Source organism: Rhipicephalus sanguineus, chromosome 7, assembly GCF_013339695.2.
Source record: "Rhipicephalus sanguineus isolate Rsan-2018 chromosome 7, BIME_Rsan_1.4, whole genome shotgun sequence".
Taxonomy (NCBI): domain Eukaryota; kingdom Metazoa; phylum Arthropoda; class Arachnida; order Ixodida; family Ixodidae; genus Rhipicephalus; species Rhipicephalus sanguineus.
The window spans coordinates 146,988,709-147,008,885 of record NC_051182.1 but is presented as its reverse complement, the minus strand read 5'-3'; the positions used below and the strand labels follow the sequence as shown (position 1 = coordinate 147,008,885).

The 20,177-nt window shown below is 43.8% G+C and overlaps 1 protein-coding gene across 2 annotated transcripts; it reads left to right on the top strand.

Annotated features, from left to right (window-relative positions):
• Nucleotides 1–3,286: 3,286 nt before the first annotated feature.
• On the top strand, nt 3,287–15,645 carry LOC119400208 (succinate dehydrogenase cytochrome b560 subunit, mitochondrial). 2 transcript variants are annotated; one of them, XM_037667210.2, is made up of 6 exons: nt 3,287–3,422; nt 3,886–3,948; nt 10,463–10,573; nt 13,087–13,148; nt 14,174–14,337; nt 14,982–15,645. In XM_037667210.2, the coding sequence occupies exons 1-6, from the start codon at nt 3,406–3,408 to the stop codon at nt 15,084–15,086; spliced, it is 522 nt and encodes a 173-aa protein (XP_037523138.1). In that variant the 5' UTR covers nt 3,287–3,405; the 3' UTR covers nt 15,087–15,645. The 2 variants fall into 2 exon arrangements, with proteins under 2 accessions (XP_037523138.1, XP_049273579.1); XM_049417622.1 differs by lacking the exon at nt 3,886–3,948 and having other exon boundaries at nt 3,317–3,422.
• Nucleotides 15,646–20,177: the final 4,532 nt, after the last annotated feature.

The window sequence follows — 20,177 nt, the reverse complement described above, 5'->3', positions numbered from 1 at the left end:
TACATAGATTGCGGCTGGGTGTTGCGTATACACGAAGATATCTTTTCAAGATTGGGCAGGAGCGAAACCCTAACTGCAGTGTGTGTCACACGTCTAAGACTATTCACCACATCCTGTGCGTGTGCCCTCAGTACGCGACCGAAAGACAATCACTTCAGTGCGTCGTAGACCGTCTGGACTCCCGACCTTTTTCGGAGGAGAAGCTTTTGGGTGCTTGGGAGCATGCAGACCAGGCCCAACGAAGTTTAAAGTGCCTATTGAGATTTCTAAGTGATATAGGTTTAGATGCTCGTCTTTAGAGCATGTGCGGCATAAAGACTTTTGCGCGTGCCCTGTCCCCGTGCAAAACAGTGTGTACAGTGACTCATTTGCCATACCATCGTCGCCTATCATCACACCTCCCTCTTTCTCTTTCTTTCCCCTTTCCCCTTACCCCCGTGAGGAGTAGCAGGCTAGAACCCGCTTTCCAGGCCGACCTCTCCTCCTTCTTCTCATTAAAAGCATCTTCTTCTTCTTCTTCTTCTTCTTCCAGGATCGGTCCAGTTTTGACCAAGCGACGATATCATGTGAGGGAGTCATCATGTGACGTCATAGTGACGTTATGATGTCGTAACAATCTTTTGCGATCTGTGGTGTCATGATGACGTCATTCCATGATGGCATCATGACGCGTCATCACGATGGTGTCCACACGAGTGATGCAAAAAAATCATCAACACCTGATGACGTCATTCTATGACGTCATCCCGTGTTGATTTTTTTTTTTTTTTGCATGGCTCATGTTTACGCCGACCGTCACTTTAGCGTTTGATGAGTCATCTAAGGCTTTCACCTTAACATTAAAGAGACGCGCTGCCCTACATGTGGACAGACGTGCAACATCAATGTTGCAGTCGCAATGTTCAATGTCCAAGCGCGCCTGGAGTACTTATCGATCGCGAACGTTTCGCCTTCTTTACCAAAGTCCCATCCCGTACACATGTCTCCATCCTGTGATGTTTTATTCGTACGAATTATTTTCTACTTTGTCTTCGTTCGTGTGCTTCTTGTTTTCTATCTCTGGCGCTCGAGGCTTTCGTTATCGTGCTTTTTGGGGCTCACGTTCAGGCTACCCGATTTCCTCACTGAATCCTTTATTGCTCAACTAAGGCCATCGACGGCTTTGCTGATGTCAGTGTAACACCTTTGATGGACCCTGCTCGAGTAACCAAGCCTTCTTCATTTCTAATGTCAGGTCATTCATTGACTTCATATGTAACGGTTGGAGTCATGTGCAGTGTAACCGTTCACAATTTCCTTCATGCTGCTACGTTCGCTATCGCTCGGTGATATCGTCAAGGTTAATGAAGCGTCAGGTATTAGTCTTGTGCGTGCGTGCGTGCGCGCGCGCGCGTGTGTTTGTGTGTGTGTTTCAGCGATAACACGCGGATAATGAGTGCTCAGATAATCACGGCGGTGTCGTTGCGAAATAAATAAATAAAATAAATAAATAAATAAACAACACCAGGCCTGCGCGTAGCACGCAGCACAGTCACAGCGAAATCTAAAGAGCGGCCTTTCTAGAGCCCCTGTAGACTCTCTTGGGGCAACTACTACAAGTACACTTGGAAGGTGCCATAAATCATCATAATTTTTGTGCACTGAGTGGGTAAGCACCCACCACTCTTCATAGGCCATTATTCGTCATTCTGCGGAGGCGTGGCGTTACATCCAGCCGCACGCGAATGGCCCATGTGAACCGCGACAGACGTCACGGCCCTGCATTGACCAATCGCTTGCAGTCACGTGCGGCTGGATGTAATGCCACGCCTCCGTGCTTATTTCGGAACGCGTACAAAGAACAAATTCAACCACCAGGGTATGCATTACTCTGCAATTGCGTTCCAGATTTGGCATCACAACATAATGAATTATTTTTTTACAACACTTAAAACAAACGCGCTTGTCTTTCCCTCGAAAGTACGCATTATCTATTTATGGAAATAACACTACCGTATTGAGTCAAAAGCACTTAACGTATCATCTGCTGCGATGCCAGGGCCCAGGGGCGTCTGTCCAAGTGATCTGCCCCCAACGCATCTCTCGTTTTGTTGTGAAGTCAAGTCAGAGGAGCGTGACGGTGCGTCTACTTAGCTTCGCCGTCGTTTTGCAGCCGGTTTGAACGAGTTTTGGCAAGACCAGCTTATCAAAACAAACGTGAACTCTATGCAATTTCCTGCACTGGCATGGGACGCTACATCTATGCGCAGCGGTGAGTGCATGACGCTTTGTTAAAACTGTCAAATACAACCTGTAAAGTTGCGACAAGGCAGCAAACCAAGAAACCTAGCGGTCTTCAGCCTCTTTGAACAACAAAGGCACTGCTTGAGTGCTTTGCAACGCACCCCACTGCCAACGCCTCGCAACGAACGAAACTGAAACTGTAGAAAAAGATTCGTAGACAGTTCGCTAGGGTTGAACGATCGCAGCGCCAGTTTCCTCTCTAGGTTATTGTATGAAACTCTATGCCTCTAGGTATTATTGTAATAATTGTAAGAAACTCTAATATGGCTGGATCAAGGAGGTTTTTTAAAAAAAATTCTGGAGTGGAAGCTCTTGCAACACCTTGCCAGCGAAAGTGAAGCCAGCTTTTGCCCACCAAAGAGCTCGGAAACATGCTCTTTTCTGGTGGTGCCTACTTGGAGATCAAATGGCTTTGATCTGTTAGTGTAAGTACTACGTTAATTATAAAATAAAAGATCGTTGTTCCCGACAAAGGTAACCCGTCGAGATGAGTATTGGCGATTGATCTCCAAAAAAATTTGTCATGACTTTGAGGCTTATTTTCGAAAACTAGAAACACAGAGACACACTTGGAGCAGTATCTGACCCGTAAAAGTTGCTATATTAAACTCGAGTGGCGTGCGAGGATAACGCACGCTTTCCTTCGCTAAACGCCGATGGTTTATCATGCCCCTACTAAGATGGCGGGCGCAGCCGCCATCTTTTGGTGGGCACGGCTTCACTCTTGCGCAATAATCGCCACTCCAGCCATTTTTTTTAACCTCCTTGGGCTGGATGCAATCGATGCAACTAGCAAAACCATGTCCTCCGAGATGGGCATACGTTTCGCCTCTTACGGCAGCTCGATTAAAATGCTCAAGACGTGGTTTGATAAACCAGTTGGGCTCTGGTAATGTTGTCGTTAGAGCCGACCATCTCGCATAATTGTTTTTCTGCCTCCGTGCTAATGCGGATGAACGATGAGTTGGTCCGTAAATAAATTGCTAATTTAATGGCATTAGCTAGCTGCAATTGAAGTCGAGTCAATCCAAGCGTCAATGTTGCGCCCGCCGGTTTTGGCGTTTCTGCTCACGTCTTGTACAGCTTTGATATTTTGTTTAGCTAAGGCCGTGTCGTAATATTATGGCATACGCAGTGAGGTAAGTACTTGATTGATGCATGGCGAAACTTTAACCTACTGTCGCTTTGTCCTTACGAGAGTGCTCGTGTGTAATAGTCGTGTGTCGAATGCGAAAGCTGGCCCTCTGGTTTGGGCGTTCTTGGGCCCCTGGGTTACATCTGCGCCTCTAGCCCCAGTCCGCCCTTCTCCTCAATGTTTTGATATGTGTAGGGATGTTGGCGGACTCTTCCGTAGTTTGAATGGCAGGAACACAAAGCGTGCTGTAGTTTGCAGCTTTGCTATAAAACGACAAGGTTAATGAGGACACTGCCGGCTTCTCTCAATTCCATCTCGTAGTACTTGCGTATGAACACTTTAGACTGCACAGCTGAAGCTAAGAAAAGTTGTAGTACCATAGCCTCCTCTGTAAGTATAGAGGAGGCTATGGTAGTACACACAGCTGACTACCTACGTGCTATCTGCTTCGGTTCTGTTCATTTCAGGTTTGCCAACAGAGCAAGTGCCCTGTCGCTTTTGCGACCAGCGACAACTTTGCCCACTCCCTGGTATGTTCAGTTTTCGCAGTGATATGACTCTGATAATTGTGACTTGGTTAACCCTGCTCCTGGCGCGAGTTCTATTTATGGTTGTGTTCAGGCTCGTACACGTAATAGTAAATGTGGCCGATTACAATGCACTTAAAGGGGCCCTGCAACACTTTTTCAGCATGGTCAGAAAGCGCTGCCGATCGGTAGTCGAGGCTCCCGAAAACACACGAGCCAAACGTTATAGCTAGGGCTCCGTGTTTTCGGTGTTTATTTTTCTTGAAAATCGGCGGATGTTTATCGGAGTTTACATTTTTGGCGGAAATTCGGCGTTTATCGAAGATTATTTCTCGTAAATCCCCAATTCTCCGAAATTCGAAGTTTCGCATTATTCTCGAAACCCCAAAATTTATGACCAATTCATATCTGAATACTAAAACATCTAAACACACGAAGCACATTTTTTTTTCTAGAAGGTTTTAATAAAGAAAAACATACGCACAAGTGAAATACTTCAACACATAACCCCTGTATTTGTGCGTATAACAACCTTATCCTTAAAGCTTATTGTAAAGCACGCGAGCACACTTTGCGAGGTTGCTGTCAATGATCGAAGCGCGCTCCTTTCGATTGACGACTGAGCTTTGAAAATGCCCTTTCAACGTTAGCGCTAGAAACAGGAAGCGCCAGAAGACGCGGCGCGCGGCGAGAAAGTACTGGCCACTGGACATTGTGAAGTCTCCAAAACGACAGGGGTTCAACAATGTTACATATTTCACAGCACTAATAGTTCGCAAAATCCCTCAGGAGCTGGCTCATGTTGTCAGTTTCAAGAAGCACTAATTGAAAAATAGGCGCATAGGTTTCGAACGCGCAGGGCAGCTCATGCTTCACATTTGGATTCACAATTTGAACACAGTACCAAAACGTTTCTTCAGTGTACTGGAGTTGATCGCACAGGTTCCTCTAAGATGTCTTGTCTCCACTTTTTGGCGACAACAGCATAGTATCCGTGAAAATGTGACAGTCCTTAAGCGGTCAGTCTTGTCAAGGAGGTCCAACAGACTTGTGACATCTGATGCGAAGACCTCTGTTGGATCACGCCATTGACTGATGAATGCGTGCAAACGAACCCCCAGTATGGGATAAACTTGGTGTACCAGGGTACTCTCTGCCTCAAGTTTCTTAATGACAGAGAGCACAACACACGAATTGGTCTTCAGAAACCTCATCTTAAAGAGCAAGTCATGCACAGCTTCAGGCGATCAAATAAGACTCTTGAGCTTCTCACACTTTGTTCTCTTGGCTTCGTGGCTTCTCAAGAAAGACAACATGGCGCGCCAGTAGTCCAAAATATCTTCTAGAGCTTCATAAAAAAAGAACCACCTCGACGGACATGCGGTTTTCAGCGACTTGATGGACATGCCCATGGCTAAGCACACAAGACCAAACCTACGGCGCAGCTCCCGCAACGACTTCAACCGGGCAGGAAAGTGCACAACAAAATCATGAACTACGTTAAACGAGCTCGTCCTGATTCCATCCTCCAGAGCGTTGAGTAGGTGGCACGGATCATTGAATAACACTTTGACTTGGGCGAGTTGGTACATACTCGGACACATGCAGCGCAACTTAGACGAAGACAGGAGACACAAATAACACAGATGAGTGCCGACTTACAACTGAGTTTATTTGCACTTCGACAGGCCTTTTTGTATGCACCAAACCAGCCTATATCAACCAATACACAGATGAGCTAGATAAACTACGACGAGAGAGGACACAATGATGCTGTAGGTAAAAAACAAAAAGAAACACAAAAGCTTTTCTCATGCCTACAAGTACGAAATGCCAACATTTCTGCGCACCTATATAACACAAGGCGAACAGTTTTTTTTTTTTTTTTTGACGACAAGACGGAACGAAGAATTACACTTCAAAAAACGCGCTCACAAAAACCAAGCCGAACACGTGCAGGGCGTGAAATACCTAACTTGTCCTGGCGAAGAGTGAAGTGGTATCTAAAAGAACAATGACTAACAAACCACGGAAAAGCACGTGAGGATGAACCACTCAAATGACAACCTAAAGATCAGAGATCGGCGTCAGTTAGTGAAACCAACAGGCTGCTAGCGCTCTTAGCGAAACCGAGCAATACAAAACCAAAAGCACGCAAAATCAATAAATGAAAACAATGGACTGACCAAGATAATTCAGAACAACCCGGCGCCGGGGTGACAACCACGCACTGTGAAAATGAACTATTTACCTCATTTGTGTCATGGAAAACAAGTGTCAAGATGAACAGATGACCAACAAAAACATGGAAAAGCAGGTGAGGGCGAAACGACACAGTCAGACAAAACCCTCTAAAAAGTCAACCTCAGCGTCCGTTAGTGTTACTGAAGGCGTGCTTACACACTGATCGGCAGCTTTCCTAATAAAAAACGCTTCAACAAGTTCGCGTTCTTTATTAGGAAAGCTGCGCATCAGTGTGTAAGCACGCCTTCAGTAACACTAACGGATGCTGAGGTTGACTTTTTAGAGTGTTTTGTTTGACGTGTCGTTTCGCCCTCACCTGCTTTTCCGTGTTTTTGTTGGTCATCTGTTCATCTTGACGCTTGTTTTCCATGACACAAATGAGGTAAATAGTTCATTTTCACAGTGTGTGGTTGTGACCCTGGCGCCGGGTTGTTCTGAAATATCTTGGTCAGTCCGTTGTTATCATTTATTGATTTTGCATGCTTTTGGTTTTGTATTGCTCGGTTTCGCTAAGAGCGCAAGCAGCCTGTTGCTTTCACTAACTGACACCGATCTCTGATCTTTAGGTTGTCATTTGAGTGGTTCATCCTCACGTGCTTTTCCGTGGTTTGTTCGTCATTGTTCTTTTAGATACCACTTCACTCTTCGCCAGGACAAGTTAGGTATTTCACGCCCTGCGCGTGTTCGGCTTGGTTTTTGTGAGCGCGTTGTTTGAAGTGTAATTCTTTGTGCCGTCTTGTCATAAAAAAAAAAAAACAGTTCTCCTTGTGTGATTAGGTGCGCAGAAATGTTGGCATTTCGTACTTGTAGGCATGATAAAAATTTTTTGTTTTTTTTTTGTTTTTTACCTACAGCATCATTGTGTCCTTTCTCGTCGTAGTTTATCTAGCTCATCTGTGTAATGGTTGATATAGGCTGGTTTGGTGCATACAAAAAGGCCTGTCGAAGTGCAAATAAACTCAGTTGTAAGTCGGCGCTCGTCTGCGTTATTTGTGTCTCCTGTCTTCGTCTAAGCTGCGCTGCATGTATCCGAGGATCTTTGAAGTGAAGCGCCTTGAATTCGGGGTTGGAGAGTTGCAAGTCCTTGTGAAGCTTCTGCATGTAAGAAGCTAAGTCTCGGAGCACAATACAGCTACGTCGCCTAATAGAGCTACGCACGATAAACTTTAAATTGGTCAAACCAGAAGATGTGTCAATGAGCGCTTAGAACTTGCCCTTGAGATAAATAACGGAACCAGGTCATGTTGGCCCTTGAAATCGGAGTTTATCGGATAAATCCGAATTGTCAAAAATTTTACCGGCGAATGTTTATCGGATTTTTTCGGATAAAACCGAAAACACGGAACCCTAGTTATAGCGCAGCACGCGGCCTGAGATGTAGAATAAATTCTAAGTCAGCTAAAGATTGCTTCCTTCTCTCGACAAATGATGCTATTTACTTAAAATCACTGCGTCATTGACTCATGTTCCATGCCATTGGCTTATTTGAAGATGGCGTGCTCGGTAGTTACTGCGGCTGCCGTGCGAGGCCGCCACTTCCACGCACGCGCGATAGCACTGAAAGTATGCCGCGCGTTCAAAAAAAAAAAGTACTCAAGATCACGAGGCACACATTACGTACCTTGGTCCCCCGTGCCAGCCCTTCCTGCTTAGCTTCCAGCACTTTCGTCGGCACGAGAGAAGAGAGAAAGCAATTGCAGTGTGCAACAAACCTTTGTAACTCCGTTCGTACTGGACGGATTCAAAAAATTTTTGCGCCAATCGATTCGTGAGGCAATAAGCTCCTTTAGTGAAGCCATTCCATGGCTACTTAGAAAAATGGTGCAGGGCCCCTTTAAGGAGTTTATTAATCTGTGGCCGCTGAACACCTTGAAATAGCAACTTGGCAGTTACCAAAACTTTATTAATCGCTTTTAGATTACTCTTCTCGAGAAATGTGGGAACGCGGCCTTGTTGGTGCGACATACTTTAAATATGTCATACTTTCAATATGTCATACTTTCTAACTCTTTGGCAGCATTACGCGAATACGGTAAGCAAGCTGCTCTTACTCGTTCAATGTGTCCTCTGCAGCCTTCACACATTGTTTATCTTCACTAACGACTACTTATAAGAATTTCTGCTTCAATAGTTTTTGTGTGTAAGACACAGGCAGCAATACTGGGGAAAAAAAGAAAGAAGCCTGACTCAATGTGAATGCTGTGGAGGTGTGCAGTGTTGTAGCATATGAATGTCTAGTACACAAGATAGCCGGTACTCAGTACTGTGGTACTGTGGAATACACGTGTACTGTGGTGCATGTGTGTTCTCTATGCAGTGCAGTACTTCATTGTTGCTGAACTATAAAGAAACATGGGTGATTCGTTGCAGCAAAAAATAATTGTAGAACTGTGACCATCAATCAGTTATACAAATATCAAGAAATAATATTGATTAGAAGTGATCATTTGTACATGGTTTGTGCCGTACAATACTGGTTTTGTTTCAGAAGTTAGAAGACCTAAGTGGAAAGCGGAGAGATTAGAGTGCTTTAGCAGTGCTTGTTTGCTGTATGGTAAGTATGGAAATACTGTACCGTCATGATCGGCACATAAAGTTTTTTTTAAGCTTTTTAGCCGGACGAGTTGCTCATTGCATGCAGTAGCCTGATGAGATGATCAAAGTGGCTAATAGAGGTCTTGCAGACTAAAAATGGTATGTGCCAACTTTGACGATACAGTATTTCCGTACTTACTCTGCAGTATACTGGCACCTTTAAAAGACCCTATTGTATGAGCTTGGTAAATGGTACAGTTAACGGCGATGCACAAATGGGCATTTAAGAGACTGTGGTTACGTGCATTCACTGTGTCGTTTGTTTGAAGCTTCTCTGGGGACATACATTCTGCAGACATATTAAATACAGGTAAACCCAACTATATCGAACTCATGTAAAAAAGGAACTATCCTTTATATCAAACTGCAACAATGCTTTAACGTCAATGCATAGGAAGACCTGCAGCTACATTAAACAAAAATTTCCAGAACACTTCATACATAGAACATCGGGCAGTGCGAAACACCTTGAAAAGTTGGCTCTTCCTCACGGAAGGTGACTTTCCCACATGCGTTTGTGGAGTGAGCGGTGTGATTAGGAGGACGTCGTGCAGAGCGAGTAGAATCTTTTGCTTGCCATCACATGCTTTCTCCCATGATTCCTCGTCGTTGGCCTGTCATGCATGGGCACCATTCGCTTCCCCCACGATTTTCCCTTTGTTAACGCGATGACTGCCGTGAAGTGGAAGAACGTGTTGTTCTCCATAAAGCTGGTGATAATCAACTCAATTGAACGTAAAGAAAAGAAGTTGGACGTCACCGCTGCATGCACAGAATTCTAAGAAGCACGATGTTGGAGAAGGTCGTCATTAAGCCCAATGCAGACTAGAGGCTTCCGGTGCCCATGAGTATGCACAGCTGCTGTGGGCATTGCCAGGGGATGCAAAAGGGGCACTTGGCCCCCTCAAGCCACTCCAACACCCAAGCTACACCCAAGCTCCTACACTCTTGCCTCCACCCAAGCTACACCAGCACTCTGCCCCTCCCTCAGCCGCGGTGCAACACAGGCTGGCACCCCCCAAGACAAAATCATGACGACACTCATGACAGCTGCATATGAAGATGTTGACGTGCTATTTACGCTGTAATGCAAATGAGTTCTGCGGAATCCCACATGGTGGCGGAAGGGTTAAGAAAGGGAAAACGGACAACCACCCGTTTGTAGCACGAAGTCACAAGGAAATCAATACGGCTTTGTGCTACAAGCGGGTGGTTATCTATTCTCCCTTTCTTTGCTCTTTACGCCGATATTGTATTTTTTGTGTATAATCTGCCCCTGTATATACCCACACTGGCAACTACAAGCTGTCAATTAAAAAACTAAAATAAAAGGAAAAAAGATCCTTGCATTTTACCATCAGGCTGCCTTGCTTGGATTATCGTGAAGCAGTGCTGTGAAGCTAACTTGCACACTGAAATTCACACCAGAAGTATGTTAAATTCTTCAGAAGTTTTATATCGGATTATGGGATATATCAAACTAATCCTGTTTTTTGCAAGTTCAATATATATGGGTTTCACTATATAAACATTGATCATCTGAACAGATTTTTCATATCCCAACACCATATGAGCCATTGAGAAATTTCCGCAGCTTGTGTTTACTCGGTGCATACACTGTTGCTTCCTACTGAGATAGAGCGACTTCTGCATAGCCCTTCACATTTTTCTTTACCAGCCTCGCACCAATGTCGGCAATGAGCCCCAAGCAGGCGGAAGCGACTGAGTCTTTCTTCGAAAAGAACAAGTCACTAAAAAGGCCCTTGTCTCCCCACCTGAGCATCTATGCGTAAGGACATGTCCAGACTCTCTTTTTCAAGCCATGTCTCATCGCGGTAGCATTGGTGAATGTCATGGTCAATTTATAGAAGCTATTTGAGTGTATCATGCTATGTTGACATTGTGTTAAAACACAATAGAGTCACTGCATGCTCATTTTCATGTCTTTCAAAGTTGTGCCTCATGTTGATAGTACTTTGTAGCTACTCATTTTTTATATGCATTTAGGGTGTGATGTTTCATAGCCCCAAAAAATACTCGAGCTGCTTGGTGTGATTCCAGCGATCATTTTACAGGTTTTTTCTATGTTAATTAGAACTATTTTCTTTCATCTGTAGAGCTGCCAGGTAGAGAGGAATGAAACAAAATATTCTTGTATAGACATTGCTTCTGGAACAAAATAGTACCTTTAAAGTCGTAAGCAACATTAAGCAAAGCCTCCACATAATGTGAAAGTTGTGGGTTCATACACTACCACGAGCAAGTCGTCTTTTCATCCACTTTCATTTCTTTTTGTACGATAATCATAGGCGTGCGCACAGGGGGAGGGGGGGGGGGCTAGTCATTTAAGAGGGGGGTGCGCAAAGTCCACCCCATACTTTGACTTAATCGGGAGGGGGGGTGCTGCGATGAACCTTCGCCCCCCCCTGAAGGGGAACCCTGTGCATGCCTAAGACAATAATTACTACGCTTTAGATACTGCACTGACCTTCATTGTGTCCTTGATGACGAGTCTCAGGCAGGCTGCATATTTTTGGACTTTTCCAAGGCTGCATATTTTTGGACTTTACAGCCTCGCACGAGCTTCTTTAAATTAAGTAATCTTAACATAGACCCTAATGTACTTGCTTGGTTGATCTGCTTTCTTTCAAATGCTTCACAATTCATAACAGCAAACAACTTTGATTCCGATCCTTTGCCTGTCTGTTCTGGTGTGCCTCATGAGTCTGTTCTTGGGGTCCTCCTCATTCTCATCTATATATGTTACTTACCGGCTAACATTTCTTCATTTAATCTTTTCTCTGATAATTGTGTTATATTCCAAGAAATTAACTATGACAATGATGCCTGTTGCCTTCAGCCCAACGTTAACAAGATTCTGGATTGGTGTAATATTTGGAACATTAAACAAACATTAAAAAGTGTGAGCATATGCGCGTTTCTCGTAATTCAAATGAACCTTCTACTTACCACATTAACAATGTTTTTCTCAAAACTGTGTTAGTACCTAGGTGTTCACGTTTCTTCAAACCTTTCCTGGAAAACTCACATTGATTATATCATATATCATAAGTAATGCCAATTGCAGGCTTGAGTATCTTCGTGGGAATTTCTCTCATTCATCCAGTTGAATGAAATTACTGGTTTATAAAACGCTCGTGTGCTTGACATTAGAATATTCTGCATCTGTCTGGAGCCCTGCAATGATTCACTCGTTTCAGATCTTGAAGCTGTGCAGAACCGTACCGGCCGTTTCATACTTTATAAAACTATCACCCAACAAGTAATGTTACTTCCATGAAATTAAGTTTGTCCCTTCCCCTTCTCTTCCATTGCAGGTCAGTAGCTTCATTTTGTCGTTCTCATAAAATTTGTTGCAACGGCTATCTGAAAGACAAATTCCTAACAAGACTATCATGCATATCAGCATGCATTGATCACCACAATAAAGTTGGGATTCCATCTTGTCACATGAAATGTTTTCATGGCTCATTCGTACCCAGAGCTTCTGTCATGGGCCAGTGCTTCGCTGTGCTAAGCTTTTTATGATTGGGTGCAAACTTCTCGCATTTTTTTTACCTTACTGTTTGAAAGTTGTCTTGCTGTTTGTTTGCACTTGTTACTATATATTTGTACTTTATTTTTTATTTTGACTTGATGTTTATATTGTATTCTTTATATATCCCTACTCCCCTCTGTAATGTCCTTAGGCATGAGGGTACAATAAATAAATACGCTATACCATAAATACTACACCAAACTACAAAAAGCACCTTCTATGCTTTTCTTGGCTTCATTATTTGTCGGCTTCGCATGGTTGCGTTCGACTAAAACACAGGCCCCTTGATCGAATTTTCTTCTTTTGTATATGGCTGCCAGAAAAGTTCAGAACATGTGAGGATTTTATATTGTATACTCTGTTTGTAAAGTGTCAAAGCTAACAGTGCGGCATTCTTTTTATATGGGGCTCCTAAAGGTAATAGACCCTTTGAACAAACTTGCAGACAGCTCTCCTGTAATGATAATGCTTGTGGCTATTCCCTTTATAATGGGCAACTGTCAGTGCTCAAAATTCCAGCCACGACATGGTGGCCAGCACATCGTATAATCGCCCAATATGTGTGCTGCGCATGGATGTCATCCCCTGATGTTGAGCTTTCAGCCATGCATGAAAGCCTATGTGACAGCTTAACAAGAGGTTCTTGAAGGCATCCACATGGTTGTTTGCTTTCCTGCATGATATTAAGTATTCAGAGCCAGTGAATCTGACATGCAGTCTTATTTGACTGTTCTTTTTTGTAGGCCACAAATGTCATGGATGCTTTCGCTGGTACACAGGACAACTGGCTGTGCTATGGCAGTAGGTAAGTATTGTTTTCCAAATTATTCATATTTTCCTGGGTGTTTCTGTCAAAAATGTGCTAGAGACAGTGAATATTGGCTTCTGATATAACCTTTCTGAAAAAATACACCTTTTAGATTATGGACAAAGTTGGCAACTAATATGATAGTACAATTCTTTGGCAGTCAAAAATCGCCAGTGATGAGTGTGCATTCTTGCGTACCATGTAAGCAGTCTCGTATGTCAAACCTCGCTTAGCACTGCAAGACACCTTGGGGTCTGCACAGAGGGTGCACCCTACACACCAGAAGTCCCAACAGGTAATGTGAACAGGCAGCATCAGTAGGTTATTTCCGTGTTACAGTACATTAAAGGGACATCAATGTGAAAGAACGGATCAGTTTAGACTGATATATTATACTCTGAAAACTCTATGGTCATTAATTTCACTGTCATAGGTTTATTAATAAAACAGAAAATCAAGGTCAAAGTTTCATTGTTAAATTTCGAACCGAAATCTCTGCATGTGGCGTCACTGATTTCAAAGTATTCCTTCATGATCTAACTATACTGGCTCGACAAAGTTACCTTAAACATGGTATCTTAAACCTCTGGCTCCCTGAAAAGATAATGTACTTATTTTTACCGATCAGGAACTACAGAGGCCCTAGTAGATGCCGTCAAAATCTGTGATGTCACTGCGATTGGTGTGAAAACTTCAAGATGGCATTGCTATCTGCGTTTTCTTTTTGCTCATTATGTTGCTTGCCAAGCATCTTCTCCTAGCAAGCATGGTGATTTTGATATCATGAGAGAGTAATTTACTAACATGAGAAAAAATTTTTTCTCTTTAGTGTCTTTTGAAAATCACAGGCTCATTACTGCTTTCTTGCTTTTTGAGTTGAAATGCAATATAAACAGCATTGTTTTTAGAGAATTTAAGCCTTTCTCTATTGCTCTTTGTGAAATACGAGTGGAGTAGAAATCAACAGGAACACTGTTAGTGACATGGTACCTTGTTCCCACATTTTTGTTCCTTTTGCCCAGGTGCGTACGGAATGGGTGTGATACCGTTTATGTGCTCCCACAACTTCCCACACTATGTGGAGGCGCTGCAGGCCATGCACATTTCGCCCATACTCACTTTCCCAGTGAAGCTTGGCCTGGCCTTTTGCCTCTCCTACCACACCTTCAATGGCATGCGCCACCTGGTGAGTAGTGCGTGATGGTGCTTCATCTTTATAAAACCTAATATTTTTCTCATAATCCACCTAGCCTGACGCAAGACCACAAAAGTTCAGAATTCTTGTGTGTTTACTTGATGTGCAGCTGCGAATTCTTGGTAGACGGCTGGTTTGCTTCCTTAAGCTTTCCCCGTGAGGTGAAAGTTATTCAGCATGCTTTGCATTCAGCACTAGCAGATTAGCAGCTGACCCATGTTGGTGTCTTGATTCATCTGCTGTTGGCTTGATCAAAAACAGTAGTTTCACTGAATGCCTAGCATGATTCATACATTTCTAATGTTAGTTTAGAATCTTTGAGAAAAGGAGGAGTTTAAAGAGCAGAGTGTAAACCAGCATAGGCTAAGGTGCGCAGAAAAGATAGCAAAATGCACTAACAGTATGGTGTGCCATGTTTTAGGTATTTCATTTTCTCATTTGTTCTATAGGGGGGCTTAAGGTTAACGCCAGCACTGTTGTTATTTACTTGAACAAGGACAAAAACAGGAAAAAAGAGAGAGCTACACTCCTGTGCAGATAGAATGGGTGCTCAGTGCAACCTACTGTAGTACCAGGTTGTATCATCATCAATAGGTGTATAAGCCACCTGCAGCTCATGAAACCTTTGTTTTCAGGCCTGGGATTTGGGCCTTGGCTTTGGCCTCAAGGAGCTCTACGCTACGGGCTATCTTGCCATTGCCCTTAGTCTGGTGATGGCAGTTGTGTTGGCCTTCAAGTAGACCGCCTGACCACCTTGTGTCTGACATGCAACACCTATACTCCGTTTCATACATCAGGTGTGACACTGTGGAAGGTATGCAAGAAGTTCGGTCAGCAAAATGTACAAGTCCACACGTTTTGCGCTTGAATTTTGTCACTGTCGAAGTCATCTGCGTGATTGGTTCCAGCTGCATGCTACCAGAACTAATTGCGGAGGCCATGATACAAAAACAAAAAGGTGCTAAGCAATCCAGAACAACCTACTGACAACCGCAGAACTAACGTGATTTGTTTATTTCTAATGCACAAGGCACCTTCATTTATTACCCAGTCTAAAAACTAAACAAAGAAAAATCACATTACAGGTGGTAAAATCGTTTAACTATTTCTTGGTGCCAACGCATCTACTGCAACACGTCTTGCTAGCTTCCATAGCGTTGCACCTGATGTATGAAACGGAGCATAGAGCCCAATGACATGGCACTCCCTTCTTCAGGACAATGCATAGACAGGAAAAGGTACAACACTCACTCTTGTTGCGTTGGGTCTGGTTTCCTGATTGTTAATAAAATATCTGTAACAAATGTGTATGTATGTGAGCATTTCGTCTTTACTAACCAAAGGTCCATCTGGAGCACAGCTCTTAGGTGACTGTTGCTGCATTGAGCGTCAGCATGCATCACACTAACTGGGCAAACAAGCACAGCAAAAGATGAAAGGGTGTGGAGGAATGCATCGCGTGATTTGTTGCGTGTGTTCACCAACCAGAGCTCAGAAGACAGTCACGCGGCGTGACATTTTGGTTTCTTCTAATGCCATCAGATGGCCCTACCCTTCGTGCATCTCGGTGGAATGGCATGGGCATTGAAACCTTTCGACGAGGAGAATTTCTACTAAGGCTAACGTACGTTCACACATCGTGTCCACTTTACGCTTGTCACTACAGAAAGTAAATTACCCCAGCCCATGCCACTAGGTATGATGGGCTTTTACACAGTGACATATATTATGGTGGGGAACCCACCACGGTAGTCTAGTGATTGTGGTACTCGACTGCTGACCTGAAGGTCGCGGGATCAAATCCATGCCACGGCGGCCACATTTTCGGTGGAGGCAAAAATGCTTGAGGCCAGTGTACTTAGGTTTAGGTGCACGTCGGGGCTGGGCAAAGATACTTTGAAATTGTATCGCGATACGATACAAGATACTCAGCCAAGAAGTATTTGGGATACAGATACAAGATAGTGCAACACTGATTGTATCCGATACGATACATTCCAATTGTATCTTAAGATACTTCGATACATTCTCAAATTTGTTAATATATATGTATATCTATACAATGCAGCATTAAACGCCTACGCACATAATTGTTCGCTTGAAAATTTATTAACTGCGACCAATTGTGCTACATTTGAATGAAAACTCTCTTAGCATATCAAAAGCTTTGTAATTCTTGCTGAAGGTATATCAGTTTCATTCGGAAACAACTTATTGGCGTCGTTTAGCTGCTTAACATGACAGCTCTTTATACATTTCGCTGATAGCGGTTCTTGCTTGTAGCTTTTGTAACTGATGGGAGCTAGTCACTGCTCTGCTTGCTGACCAGCAAGTGGGTTGCCAAGTAACCATATGAACATCTATAAGAAGCCTCCGCATGATGGTGCAGATGCCGCTGTGGAGTTCTACCTTGCCTGTAGACATATTACGGTTTTCGCAATAACGGATCACCGGACAAGTGTACGTCACCAAGAACATGTGCAACCCAGAAACGTTTCAGACGCATTGTACAGGTGCGCAAAACGCTGCGAACACCGCCGCTATTCGCATTATTGACACATGTAGATCCGATTACCTGGCGATTAGCAACAGTAAAAGGATTCAGGGAAGCCTAAACAACGAAAACAAATATATCTAAGTAAAATAGAAAAGTGGTTCCGTATCAAACACAGCGAATAAGTAGAGAAACACGATACAGGAGATAACCCTAAGAGCTAATAATAATTGTTGCGTTTCACGTCGAAAAAACACATTATGATTATGAAAGACGCTGTATGGAGGGCTCCGGAAATGTTGACCACCTGGGGTTCTAAAACCTACATATAAGCACACGGGCCTCTACCACTTTCCCTCCATCGAAATCCGGCTACCGTGACCTTCGGGCCAGCAGTCAAGCGCCATAAGCACTGGACCACCGCGGCGGGTAACCCCTAATAGCTACGATAATTAAATTCAGTTGGTTGGTTGGTTGAAAAACTTTATTTGGGTCCTGCAAGGCGCGCGTCAGCGCGCAGCGGGCGACTCCCACGTGCCTATGAAAAATGGCGTAAAACGACTCTTTGGGACGCTCATGAGAAAAACGGAGCATTTGGCATACCAGTGTTTCTCGAATATCTTTGCCATCGTATTTAAGATGGCGCCTAATAATTTGTTATTATAATGCAAACTCAAATTTGCTAATTTAGTTAGCAATAAGCAGAATTATCGTTACTGTATACTCCAGGCGCGCCCAGATTATTATATATTTGTTCTCAACATCACCCTTACATAAAAGTAAATTCAAGTGGAATATAAGCATATAAACTTATATTCCACTTGAAGAAGAACAGCGGCAGAAATGCCGCAGTCAGTTAAAACTAGGAATAAAGCAGAGCTTACATTGGCAGCACGTTAAAGGCATATTGCAGTAAGCAGACTGGCAGGGAAAAAAAAACAATATAGAGACATACCCAGGAATTCGGGACATCGCTTTTAGTTCACCTTTTTTCACACCACGTGGCGTACGGACCTTCAACGTTCAAAATTCGCGCGATGACGCTTGCCGTAGTCGCGCGAATCGAGAAAACCACAATACATAAAAAAAAGCACGACGACGATATCCGCTACAAGCAGCGAGCGCGAACCTAAATCGACGACTGATAACCGCAGCGCATGCAACGAGCGGCCGGTTGGGCTGCTCGACCGTGAATCAGCAGTTCTTTTGCAATGAAAGGAGGCTTACATGTCGCTTGGCTGCGCTTGATAACGACGAACTCTCGAAAGAGCGTGCTGCCCTTCTTCGCATCCCCTGCCTCTTCAATATATTTCGTCCGATTATATTGTTGTTGGCTCCCACGGGTTTCTTAAAAGTTCTAAAGCAAGAACGTCCTTTAGCACTGCTGTTTTTGTGGTGTGAAAAAAGCCAAATTCCAGAAAATAATACAAGCTTGTGAGGCGGTGATGACGATCGCGGGTTTCAAAATGTGTAGACAGACGCTTGCCGTCCCTAATTTCAGTTGGTCTCAATTTATGAATTCAATATTTTGCGCTTTTACAAGACGTCTTGCCGTGTTATATTCGCTGCCCACAGACATTTTTCTATAAAGCTCAATTACCAGCAGAGGTAAAGCAACAATACCTTTGCAAGCACAATATTGTTCAATGATCTTCTTAAAAAGAATCATTTTAATAAAGTCACCTTAGTTTCAACAGCGCCCCTAACAAGCTCTCGCGGCTATGCGCCCGTGTGTCTGAGAAAAACAATAAGGCCGCTTGTGACATACAGCATGTAAAACCGTATTGCCCATGCGTAGTTGGGGTGGTTTACGAAATACCCCTCAGCTGTGGTAGGACATACATCGGCCACACTGGTCGATGTTTAAATATCCGATTAATGGAACATGAAGCCTCCATTAACAATGTATCTGGTTTACACTTGCCTTCGCACTGCAAGTCCTGCGCATGCGCGCCTCGGTTTTTCGAAACCAGGGTGCTTGGGAAAATTCGAAACCAGGTGGCCAGAGAATTGTTGGAGGCTTTTTGCATAAATAAGAAGGGTGCCCAATGTGTTAGTGTGCCTTCCTTGAATTTGTATCGCAACGAATTGCACTTTTTAGACAAGTCTTGATAACTCAAAGTAGGTTGTCATTCTGTTACCGTGATTGTCAATGTGACTCGCCCATGCGCGTGAAGCTACCTGGAATGCAATGTTCTTTCCAATAAAACAGTTTTTAGTTTGGCACCAGTCCTGTCATTTCTTGTCCTCGTTCCTTTGTGCCTCCAAATTTTTGCCAGACCATGCACCAACTAGCCCAAGAACGCGTTTTAGTCGATAACTAAAGACGCCGGAAATCACCGACTTCATTATGCTCATGACGTGCTACCCAGGCCGCGTTTTCCTCTCCGCTAAGTGTTGGTGAAAGAGGGATGAAACAGATTAGACTGATACAAAGTATCGTGAAACCCGCCTTCTTGTTTGACTGCCTATGCTGATCTGCAACCCTTCAGGGTGGTCTAGTGAATAAGGTGCTCGACTGCTGACCCGCAGGTCGCGGGATCGAATACCGGCCGCGGCGGCCATATTTTCGATGGAGACGAAAACGCTAGAGGCCCGTGTACTTAGATTTAGGTGTATGTTAAAGAACCCCAGGTGGTCGAAATTTCCGGAGTCCTCCACTACGGCGTCTCTCATAATCATATCGTGGTTTGGGACGCTAAACGCCAACAATTATTATTATTATTATGTTATGCTGGTCTGTAGAATTTCAGGAGGTCGCGGCTTCAAACCCGGTTCTTGCGGCCAGTTTTATTCTGGACAAAATAGCTTGTTTCTATTTTTACATGGTAAAGTTCGTTAAAAAGTCTCTCGTCAGGACCCATTTAATATTTTCATTACGAGTTGAAATCTTTTGCTTATGTTCGCAAGTGACGTGGAACGTTCTCGAAAAGCCGTTTTATGTTTATTCTCTGTGTCGTGCCTTTGTTTACCGATAGACAACGTAGCACCTCACGAGGCGATGTTTCTCAAATAGTGGATTACACTGAAAGTTGTTAAAGGCAAGCTGAGCAACCTTCCACGAATATCTTTCTTTTTTTTTAGTCAATTAGTTCACTGTTGAGCGTGAAAAAGCGCGCCGAGAGGGGACAGAAAACGAAAAGAAGCACACATACACATCGCTATAGTGTGTGTGCAACTCTTACAATAGCGGGGTGTAGCCACTATTATAACAGTTGCAAGGCATTGAACTGCCCTGTTACCATGCTGCCAGAAGGTAAACATTGCTGTCAACGCAGGCCTTGTCCGCCTCGGTGGAGCAGTAAATATGGTGCTCGGCTGCTAACCGGAAGGTCGC

Excerpts from the sequence above, each read along its gene's own strand:
- LOC119400208 (XM_037667210.2), top strand. Across the intron at positions 13,149-14,173 it reads TGGCTGTGCTATGGCAGTAG|GTGCGTACGGAATGGGTGTG; the intron begins GTAAGTATTGTT and ends CCTTTTGCCCAG. Across the intron at positions 14,338-14,981 it reads TCAATGGCATGCGCCACCTG|GCCTGGGATTTGGGCCTTGG; the intron begins GTGAGTAGTGCG and ends CTTTGTTTTCAG.